We start from the raw sequence: 12,003 nt of genomic DNA on the forward strand, positions 1-12,003 counted from the left end.
AATAAAAGAGAAATCAAAAAGAAAAATTACAATGGCATCAATAAAAGTAAGGAAATCTTGTTTCAAGAAGAAAGGTGCATCAGGGGTGTCAAATGATATACAGTGTCAAATAAGGATGAGGGCTGAAAAGGGTCTGTTGTATTTAACAAGAAGAAAATTATTTGGTAACTACAATGAGAATCGTTTGTAAGAAATCTTAAGGCTCTTCTTCAACTATAGGTGAGGAAAGTGACCCGAGAGGTCTTTTCTAAGCAGAGAAAATCAGTTTGAATATCAAAGGGGGTTTTGCTGGAGCAGTTTCAGAAATTAGAATCTAATTTCCAGGCTCATCTGCGATCATAACCACTGTGGTGTCCAACACAGCTCCAGTCACAAGTGCCACAGTAGTAAAAGCGCTTACTGTGTAATTCAGAAAATCTGTAGTTAGTTTAGGTTCTGCAATACAGTGTGATGTTAAGGAAGATGATCCCCACTATTTCATCTGGAAAATAATGGCTATCTCCCCAGAATTGTTATAAAAAAACAAAAATGAGGGAAAACCCCCACAAAAGTTCTTTGCAAAGAATAAATGCACGAATGTCAGTTAATCTTAAAATTTCCACCACATGATCCTTAGAAAAGAAATGAACTGAGCAGGGCTTGGGTCATTGCTGAGAAAGACTTTATTTTTCAGTCTTACTGATATACCAGGTTATTCATTATATCTGTAGGCTGTCAGCTTCATTAATTATCATGATCATTTAGATGACAAATCACTGTGTCAAATATAATCTGCTTTGTAAATTGACTTTTTTTTTTTAAGTAAGGGAGGGTTGGAGTTGTAGTTCAGTGGTTAAGCACTTGCCTAGCACATGTGAGGCACTGAGTTCGATCCTCAGCACCACATAAAAATAAACAAAATAAAGGCATTGTGTCAATTTACAACTAAAAAAAAATTTAAAAGAAGTAAAAGAAGCATTCTAGAAAAAAAACTGATGGAAAGAAAGACGGTGACATCTTTGAACAGATCAATTTTTTAGCTTTCTAAATTTGAGGGTCATAACTTCTATTTGTGTATTTGTAGCTTTTGAATATGGGTTTGATACATGGTGAAATTGGGAAATTAATTCAGGGTCTACCACAGGAGTCAGGAGAGCACTTGAACTGGTAGGGGCCAGCAGAGAAATGGGAAGTGGTCGGGATAGGATGTAGGGAAGAAGAAACCTTGCTTATTATTTTGTGGTAGAGACACAATGAATACACAGGCCTAGAGTGGTGGTCCTAGGTTTCAGACTCAGCTCTAACACTTTCTGTAAAATACTTCTTATTCTCCATCTTTTCACCTATAAAGTGATGAATTTGTTGACTTCATTTGTTCTCACATTTCAAAATTCTTTTCTAATTGGTTTTAGGGAACTACATCAAAGTAAATGGCTGGCAATAGTACATTCAGTTGTCTTATGAAGAAGGCATTCCCTAATTCTTTTTCGTAAGTTATCTTTTTTTGCAAATGATATATCAAGGGCAAGAAACCTTAATAACTTACGTGATGTCACACAGGTCTTAAGTGACAAAAAGGACTTGTAATATAAGTTACATCTCCTAAAACCACACTCTTTTCCCTACAGAGAAATATATTCATTGCTGTGCTTTATAACAACCATTAACTGAGTGTCAACTATGAGGCAGACACCATGTTAGAGGCTCAATCAACATTTTTATGGACTCACTAACCAACCATCTGTTTAGGTCATTATCCCATTTTACAGTTGAGGAAACCAAATTCAGAATGGTTAAATAATTAATGTGCCACGTCTAATTAATTGCAGAGCCTAGATTCTAGCTCAAATCTGACAAGACACATATGAAAGTTATCAGTATCAAAATAGTCACATGTCAAATCCTAACAAAATGGAGTCAGGAGGTTATGAAGAAGAAGCTTTATGGACATATGCCTGTAACAGTACTTATAACAAGAAATTCCTTCACATATGCCTGTTATACAATTTACTGCAAGAAATTCCTCAAGACCACAGTATTTCAGGATAAGTCACTTGTAGAAGGATGCTTGCCTAGCAACAATGAGCTCAGGTCAACTCCTCCAACAAGCCCTGTTACCATAGGTCTTTGTTTCAAAACAGTTAAATGAACTTTTTTCCTTAAAAGTTTCCCTTTTGCCCCAGCCCTCCTGGATGTGCCTATGGTCCACTATAGCATGCATATCCTGAATTAAAATTTTGCATATTCCCAGATAAACTTTGTGTGGAGCTTTATCTCCATATATTTTTATTTCAGGTTGGCACACCAAAACCTGTCCTCTTCCCAGACCACCTATAATACCTCTAGGTGATGCCTGGATATTGACACCCACCAAACATTTTAAGAAAGAGAATAATGTTTACATCTTAACTACATTCCAGAATTCTAGCAGAGAAACCTATCTGAGGCCTTTGGGAAAAAAAATGCCTCAATCTGTATAGAGTTCATTGTTATGGTAAACCTAGGTGACAGGTATTCAAGTGTTCACTATACTTACTATTGTCTTAGGGAGCCTGGGCTGCCATAACAAAATACCACAGACTGGGGGCTTAAACAACAGACATCTAGTTCTTACAGTTCTGGAGGCTGGAAGTCCATATCAGGATGTCAGCATGGTTGGGTTCTAGTGACAGGTCTTCCTGGCTTGCAGATGGCCACCTTGTGTCTTCACAAAGCAGAAAGAGGACTGATGTCTTCTCTTATAACAGCACTAATCCCATCATGAAGGCCCCACCCTCATGACCTCATGTAAACCCATAAAGGCCCCATCTTTAATTAATATCCTATTGGGGGTTAGAGCTTCCACTTAAGAACTTTAGAGGGACATATTCAGTCCATAACACAATCTATAAACATTTTAAAATATATGGCACATTACATTCTTTAAATTCACTTTTTCAAGATGTACAGGAAGTAGTAATAACAATGCCATAGGATTGTTGGCACGTGTAAAAATGGATTTGTGTATAAAATGCTGAGCTCAGTTTTGAGCACACTGTAAATACTCAGTAAAGGAGCTTTAAAAAGGAGGGGAGGGAGAAAGCAAGGGAGACAGAGACAGAGAAGAAAAACACTGTCAAATGGGCAGAAGATAGCCACTTATTGCAATACACTATATCATAAAACGTATTTTATTTCCCATCTGATACTTCAGAGAGAATTTCAAATCGGGAGTGTTTCCCTTTATTTCCTTTATACCACGGTCTTTGAAGCAGATAACACCACAATGCACTTGACTCCCTCAATTTTTGCCCTGCTGAACCTACCTCAAACTGCAGGTCAGTGCAGGCTTGTAACATCTCAAAGGGAAGGTTCCCTAGTCCTAGAATCTCCCATAGATTATTCATAGAACAGTGAAAGGGACACATATTCTAAGACAGATCAACTTACTACAACAAAAAGCACACACATTTTAAAATCATAAAGACCTAAATTCAAATCTTTCCTCATTCCTTAGATGCTAGATACACTACCCAAGTCACATGAACTGAATTAAACTATCAGTTTTTTAAACTCTGTAAGAGTACTATGAAGTTTATGATTAATAAGATTAACCATAATATACAAACATAAACATACATACATACATACATACATACATACAATCATACATAGAACAAGCTTAGAATGTGTCTGCCAAATGGCAATTAATACTTGTTAACATAACCATTACTATTATCAACAATAAGTGTATATTGTAATGTACTATGTTTTGCCATTTGTTTATAAATTATCTCATTTGGACCTTGCATTTCCAGAGGAGAGGAGGAGAGAAGAGGGGAGGGGAGAGGAGAGGAGGAGAGGAGAGGGGAGGGGAGGGGAGGGGAGGGGAGGGGAGGGGAGGAGAGGAGAGGGAAAAGGAAAAGGAAAAGGAAAAGGAGAGATACAACAGGGACACTTGAGTTAAAAAAGAAAAAATCTCTCTACGAATTTGAAACTTTGGCCTGAGTGAAGTCTGAATTTATAAATCTTATGTGGAATTTATACTATCTGTGTGGTCCTAGAATGTCCATCAGGGAAATGAACTTTAAACATAGTTCCAGCCTGAAAAAGTGTTCCCTTCCTAATATATCATACTTCCTAAGCTTTTTTTGTGTAAATCAATAGATAAATGCAACTATTTCCTTCCTTCTCGAGCTAAGCAACTCAGTAGGAATGAAGACAGCCAGGATCACAGCAATTGGGAAACCAAAGCCCCACAGGGCTCCCAAGGGCTCTGCTAAATAGCTCTGCCCTCTGACACAGGAACTTAGGTTGCTAGCACACCCTGAAATGGGAAGGGGAAAACCAACCAGCTAGATTGATGTGGGGTACTACCCCATGGGTCCTAGTTACTGGAATTACTTTTATTAGAATAAATACACAATAGACATTCAAGTAGAAAATATTTAAGGTTAAATAATAAGGAATATATATACAGTTATGATAACATCAACACGTAAAATTAAAAGTTAGGGAAAACAGCTGTAGTTGTATCAGGCTTAACTTCCAATATATTTCATATTTCAAAATGTTATGGCTGCATAGTATTGAGACAATTCTGACTTAAAAACATAAGCAGCTGGGGTTAAGGGCATAGCTCAGGAGTAGAGCACTTGCCTAGCATGTTTGAAGCCCTCGGTTCAATCCCAAGCACCACAATAAAATGAAAACAAAGATGAGAAGCTGCAAGTGGTACCAGTTGTTTTTTTTTAATTAACATGCAGTCTTAGACCCTTAGCACACTGATAAACATGTATGCATGATTTATAAAAACAGACCTTAATATTTTAAAAAAATCAAATTTTTGAGGACTCTGAAATACTCTCATAGCATTCTTATAGAACAAAGTTTAGAAATAACCAAACAATGGGTTCCCTGAGATCCTTCCACTCTCAGTCTTAGGAAGTTGTACAGCATACACAGTGAAGTACGTAAGGAGTTTGAGAAACCAGTACATGTCACAGCTTCTTATTTTCAATAACTTGCTTCTGGGATAAAACTCTCCAACGCTCCCAACTCCAAACCCTCTATCAAGACCTTAACCTATCTTTTTGATCTTTCTTTCCCACTTCTTTTCTGATCTATATACTTCATCTAAGCTTGAGTATTGACAGTACCCTGTATGATCAAGAATTGATCACACATTCTTTTATTGTTGTTGTTATTTGTTTTTGGTGTTCGGGATTGAATCCAGGGCCCTATGCAAGTAAAGCATGCATTCTACCACTGAGCTAACCCCAGCCCTGACCATACTATCTCAATTCCATGTGTTTGTTTATACTGTTACCTCCACTATCATTTATATTTATTAATATTTTTGAAGGTTTGTGATGTGCTAAGCACCATGCTAGACATTTTCTCATTCACTTCTACTGCCATAAGTCCTATCTGACTTTGTTTGTAAATAATAATAGTCACTATTAAGCACTTACATTGTAAATGCTGAGTGCATTACACTAGCTCATGTAATTCTTTCAGCACTCCTACAAAATAGGGTAATACAAATGACCCTGTTTTATACATGAGAACACCAAGGTTCTGGAAGTTTGGAAAACTTGCCTAAAGTCAAGTAAAGGAAAAGAAGGTTTTTGGAAAAGTTTTTGTCCAAATTCAGAGTTGATTTCTTAAGGAATAAAGTAAAGCAGTCAGGGAACAATAGCATTCCAAACAGACAACATAAATAAAGGCAGAGAAGTAAGAACAGCTGCTCTGCAGTGCATACCTTCAGAAACATCTGAGCTTGGTTTGAAGATCTAATGTTTTGTTTTATAGCTTCTGACTATGTGATTTTTATTTTCTCATCTGTAAAATGGTGATAATAAGCTCTGCTATGTAGAATTTACTTTAAGAATGAAGTGAAATAAGGTAAATGGAAGCCAGCACAGGCTAGACCCATCGTGCCCGGTGTTACCTCCCTACCTTCCCACTTGTTAACAATTCAGTGATTCATAGAATGAGACAGACATTACTACCCCTATATACATGTATGAAAAATTTTTTTTAATATTTAATTTTTTTTTTTTTAAATTTCAATGATTCTTAGTGAAGAATGTCACACTTTCATCACTACTTGACCTCAGATATATCTTCTCCAAGTTCCCAAGCTTAACCAGGACTTTTGAAGAAACAGCATACCAAGTCACTCAGAAAGTTATTTTGCAATGGCCTCAACCATTTCTCACAAGAGCCTTTCTCACACCACTCACCCGTGTAGGCCATGTTCTTAGGGTTGCCATAAGGAGCCCCAGGCTGCACGGGGCTGTAAACAGGGTTCATTGTGGAAGACTGAGGATCCTACAGAGAAAACAAAGAAAACAGAACTGATTGTTAATAGCTTATTTTCCTTGACATCAGTTTCTCATCAAAATTCTCCAATTTATGCTCAAAGGGAAGTATCATAGTTTAGTAATAAAACGAACTAAACAAAGTATCTATACAAGATACTTTTCCCATTCTACAGATGAAGATATTGAGAAGCAGAGGTGTGATACAACTCGCTTAATGTCAATTCAAGTTCTGAGTTTAGTGTTAATTATACTATCCCCCTGAAAGCTCTGTCATTAGTGTGGCATTAGCCAGGTCACTTTTCCTCTTTAGATTTTAATATCCTGATGTAAAATGAATTAGTTTAGGATCTCTGAGGTGCTTTCTAATTCTAATGATATTAGCCCAAAGAGCTGGAAAATTATATGCTTCTATGGTTCACTAAGGGAGTCCAGTGCCTGAAGATGATCACACAGTCAGCTGTAAGGGAAAGCAGCAAGTGTCTTACCAATTCCTTATACCTGCAGAGGACAAGATACCAGCTTTGCAGCTTTAAAGAAAAAAAGATGGAGAGATTTACTGTCACTGAACATTTTAATGTAAACAAGGAAATGGCCAGAATTTCTTTCCATATGTATTCAAGAGAAAAAATAAACTTAAAAGATTTGTGTGCAGTAACACCTGCACAAGTGTTCTGGTAATTACCTTAATGAAGTACATTCTCCTATTCTGATTAGTGGAAAATCTGTCATTAAGCTCTATTAACCATCCAATTTGTCCCAACCTTGTTTAGGAAGCCATTTCTTACACACAGGCTGACACATTTGAAAATGTATCTACAAATATATTATTTACACTTCATAAAAAACTATTCCCTCCTAACTAGGTTCATATGATAGATGGGCAATTTTTTAGGTCATTAACTTTTCTAACACCTCAGGATAGGAAACAAGTTCACTGTTGAAGGCAGGCAGTGAACAGCTGGCCTGATGACATGTGTTCTGAGATTAATTAGTCTGTCCAGGAATCTGGAATGAGAGGTGGAGAAAGGATGGATTCCCAAGGAGAGGAAGTTAGGGCCACCAGACAGGCAAAAGGGATAATGCTGTTGGTCAGTTTCAGAAGCCAGAACTTCCTGAAACCTATCCAATATGCAGCCTTGGCAAACCATCTCAGGGTCACAGGCTAGATAAAACTACCATCTGTCTATAAACTAAAACCACAACAACTTGAGGATGAAAGTTAAAGAAGACATGTATATTTTAGCTCAACTTAGAAAAAAAATATTTCACAACCAGAGTTGAAAATTACAAGAGATTACAGATGTTAAAATATGTCACAAACTATAAAGTGACATGCAGATGTAAACAATGATGGTGTGATAATGGTGCTAACGTGGGAATGACAACACAGAAGACTGCTTATACACTTTTCCTGTCTCCCTTCTATTCACCCAATTCTCTGTATAATAAGCCAGCATGAGGGAGACTATTAAGGTGTTGCAACGGTTTGAATGGGTCCACCAAGAAGTATGTGTGGGAAACTTACTGGTCATTGTGATAGTACTAAGGGGTGGGACCTTTAAGAGGTGATTCAGCCAAGAGGGATCTGCTCTCATGAACGAATGAATTAAAGCTGTTATTATGGGGCAGGGTTCCTTATAAAAGAATGAATTTAGCCCCTTCTTGCTCTCTTTTATCTTCTTTTTGCCCTTCTGCTCTTCTACCACAGGATGACACAGCAAGAGGGCACTTACCAGATCCCAGCACCTTGGTACTGAACTTCCTAGCCTCCCCAATCTGCCCCAATAAATGTATTATAAATTACCCTGTCTACAGTATGCTGTTACAGCAGCACAAAATGACTAAGACAAGTCTTGGACAGCAAAACTGAGCCCGTAAACATCAGAGCACTTTCCTACTGAGAAAACACTCTGTGTTGCTGATTGGAGAAAATACAAAATTGCTTTTCATAATCAAAGAAACTGGTCTTAAGTTTTGAAACTGGCCTCCTGTTGCTCCAAAATGAAGGCCACTGGGATAGGAAGAGACCATGCCTGGGACAGTACTCCATATCAGCATCAATTCCAATCCTAACTAATGACTGACAGAAAAGAGATTGGTCAGGGGTTCAAAATTTGAAATAAGCTTATGACAGCCACTTCTGGGGAGCTGCTTGAGGGCAGACAGGATTCCCAGCTTCCAAAAGAAGGTTAGCATTTTATGATAGAATCTAAGTTTTTAAGTTCCCAAGGAGATTTTGATGTCCAAACAGTTCAAGGATCACTAGCTTAAGACTCTTTCCCAAATGCAATTTCCCTAACATAAGCTTGATAGAGGAATTAAACTAACAGTAGTGAACAAGAACAACAAAAACCCCTACTTACATTCTAGTTGGGAACAGGGTAAGAAGAGAGACTATTCTAAAAACTGAAATATCAGTATACTAGAAGGCAATGAATGCTATAAGGACAAGAGTTTCAATTTGATGGTTAGAGAAAGTGTCACAGAGTGACATCTGAGCAAAGACCTGAATAAACTGAAAGAGCAAGCCATGTAGACTTTAACAAGAAACTGTCCAAGCAGTCCCTAATAAAAACTCCCTGGCAGAATGTAGCTCAGTGGTAGAGCATGCTTGCCCAGCGTGCACCAGGCAAAAATGCCCTGCAGTAAAAACATGTTTGAGAAATACTTTGCAGGATAATAGTGTAATGGTTAATTTTAGCATGTTAAATGATTGGATTAAGAAATACTTGGTAAAGAATTATTTGGGGTATGTCTGCAAGGGTGTTCTCAGAGATGAGCATTGGAGTTTCAGTGGATGAGGTGGGGAAGATCTCATTGGCCAGCCAGGAGAGAATAAATACAGAAAGTTAACAGGTCTCTTCTCCAAGAATTGTTCTTTTTAGATACGTGTGACAGTAGAGTGTATTTTGACATATTATACATACATGGAGTATAACTTCCCATTCTTGGGATTGAACATGACATGGAGTTACACTGATTGTGTGTTCATCTATGAACATAGGAAAGTTATATTCAATTCATTCTACTGTCTTTCCTATTCCCATCCCTCCTCCCCTCCCTTCACTCCCCTGTCTAACCCAAAGTTCCTCTATTCTCTCCCCCACAATCCCTTATCGTGAATTAGTATCCACATATCACAGAAAACATTCAGCCTTTGGTTTTTTGGGATTGGCTAGAATTGGCTTATTTTGCTTAGCATAATATTCTCCAGTTCCATCCATTCACCAGCAAATGCCCTAATTTCATTCTTCTTTAAGGGTGAGTAAAATTCCATTGTGTATATACACCACAACTTCTTTATCCATTCACCTGTTGAAGGGCACCTAGGTTGGTTTCATAGCTTAGCTACTGTGAAATGGGCTGCTATAAACATTGATGTGGCTGCATTACTATAGTACGCTGACTTTAAGTCCTTCGGGTATAAACCTAGCAAGAAGGTGGCAGCAGTGGCACTGGTGGGCAGCAGCAGTGGTGGCGGTGGCAGCAGCAGCAGGAGAGCACTGGTGGTCGGGCTGTGGCGGTGTGGGTGGCAAGGGCCGGGGGCTCACAGCCTTGGGCCTGGTTAGTCTGCAAGAGAACATACTTGCCGGGCAATCAAAGATCTATTCCTATATGAGCCAGAACAAATGCTCTGGAATGCATTCCCCACTTCAGGTAGAGAACTCAGTTGCACATCATAAGTCAAATGCCAGGGGAAACCACTAGATGGAATCTACAGGAAACAAGAAAAGAAATGCTGGAAACCCAATACGAAGCTCCATGAAGTGAAAGGAACAGAAGATCAAAGACGCCAACAAAGGTCCCCTGACACCTTTTCCAAACCAAAAATCTGAAGCAGCAGGACCTCCAAAAACTCCAACCTTGTCTTGTGATTCAACCAATGTAGCCATTGCCAAGCAGGCTGGTGAAAAGCCCCTCAAAGGAAAACAGGTCCCTCGGAAAAAAGCTCAAGGAAAAACACAACAGAACCACAAACTCACAGATTTCTACCCAGTCCGAAGGAGCTCTATGAAGAACAAAGCCGAGCTGCAGACTGACCTCATCGATGGCAACGGCAGAGGCATGATCGCCACCAAGCAGTTCTCCCAGGGCGACTTTGTGGTGGCATACCACAGGGATCTCACTGAGCTCACCGATGCCAAGAAGTGAGAGGCTCGGTATGCACAAGATCTCTCCAACGGGTTGCTACATGTACTATTTTCAGTATCTGAGCAAAACCTACTCTGTGGACGCCACCAGAGAGACAAATCATCTGGGAAGACTGATCAATCATAGCAAATGAGGGAACTGCCAGACGAAACTGCACGTCATAGATGGCGTGCCTCACCCCTTCCTCACCGCCTCCCGCGACAGAGCGGAGGAGGAGCTGACTATGGTGACCGCAGCAGGGCCCCCATCCGGGCCTACTCTTGGCTGAAGCATCTAGGGCAACGCCACCTTCCCCGCAGGGCCTCCCTTCTTCAAAGGGCAAAGTGCCCTCAAAGAGAAATGACTTTTTTTATACACTTAATCTTAGCAGATTACTTTAGATGTTTTTAAAAAGTATACTCAGATGCTTTTTCACTGTAGTATTTAAGTATGTTACAGATGGCCTTATATTACCAAAACTTTTATATTCTAGTTGTTTTTGTACTTTTTTTTGCATACAAGCTGAACGTGTGTGCTTCCCGTGCATGCGAAGATCCGCACAGGTTTTAGAGGAAAGAGTCAAATATGACCTAGGAAGCCCGGGAGTCTCCTGCCTCCAGGTGAAAAGCCTGGACTGTTCCCACACACGACGTTTGAGGACAGGCAGGTGAAAGGGCTATTGTTGCCTCCCATGGCCTGGACGGGATGTTCTCACATCTCCACAGGCGCACCTTGAAGCATATGAATATTTTTTTTAAAAGTTTCGCAGTAAGCCAGTCTACCCCCCTGCTTTCTTGAAAGCTTACTGCCCAGGGATATGGCTGGGCCTAGACTTTCTCTTCCACAGGTAGCCGCTTTTCCGCGCACCTCCAGGTATCAGGGTGCGCAGTTACCCTAGAGCCAGGCAGAGACAAGTGCTGCTCCCTGCACCTGCCAAGGCAGGGCTTCCTGAAACCAGGTTAATTCGTTTTTTGTTTTTTTTTTAATTAATTAATTAATTTTGATTCATTGTACACAAATGGAGCACAACTTTTGTTTCTCTACTTGTACACGAAGTAGAGTCTCACCATTTGTATAATCATACATGTACATAGGGTTATCAGGTTAATTCTTTTTTTTTTTTCTTTTTTTTTTATTGTAAACAAATGGGATACATGTTGTTTCTCTGTCTGTACATGGCGTAAAGGCATACCATTTGTGTAATCATAAATTTACGTAGGGTAAAGTTGTTTGATTCATTCTGCCATTTTTTCCCTTCCCCCTCTCCCCTCCGACCCTTCCCCTTCATCTATACAGTCCTTCCTTCCTCCATTCCTGCCCCCCTCCCTAAACCCAACTCCAACCCCAACACTAACCCTTCCCACCCCCCATTATGTGTCATCATCCACTTATTAGCGATATCATTCTTCCTTTGGTTTTTTGAGATTGGCTTATCTCACTTAGCATGATATTCTCCAGTTTCATCCATTTGCCTGCAAATGCCATAATTTTATCATTCTTTATGGCTGAGTAATATTCCATTGTATATATATACCACATTTTCTTTATCCATTCATCAATTGAAGGACATCTACGTTGGTTCCAC

The 12,003-nt window shown here is 39.3% G+C and overlaps 1 protein-coding gene and 1 pseudogene across 7 annotated transcripts in view; one reads left to right on the top strand and one right to left on the bottom strand.

The window, feature by feature from the left end:
• The window catches only part of Fam168a (family with sequence similarity 168 member A), a 207,438-nt gene that overhangs the window by 79,155 nt on the left and 116,280 nt on the right, over positions 1-12,003 (bottom strand). For 4 of the 7 annotated variants that reach the window (XM_047516075.1, XM_047516070.1, XM_047516071.1 and 1 more), the window contains 2 exons: positions 6,207-6,294; positions 2,594-2,683 (listed from right to left, as the gene is read on the bottom strand). In XM_047516075.1, the coding sequence (XP_047372031.1) occupies positions 2,594-2,683; positions 6,207-6,276 (160 nt within the window). In that variant the 5' untranslated portion in view covers positions 6,277-6,294. The remainder of the gene's footprint in view (positions 1-2,593; positions 2,684-6,206; positions 6,295-12,003) is intronic. The other 3 variants (XM_047516073.1, XM_047516074.1, XM_047516072.1) reach the window with 1 other exon arrangement.
• The window catches only part of LOC124959591 (N-lysine methyltransferase KMT5A-like), a 118,398-nt pseudogene continuing 116,219 nt past the window's right edge, over positions 9,825-12,003 (top strand).

The sequence above is a fragment of the Sciurus carolinensis genome, chromosome 11 (genome assembly GCF_902686445.1).
Source record: "Sciurus carolinensis chromosome 11, mSciCar1.2, whole genome shotgun sequence".
NCBI classification, from domain to species: domain Eukaryota; kingdom Metazoa; phylum Chordata; class Mammalia; order Rodentia; family Sciuridae; genus Sciurus; species Sciurus carolinensis.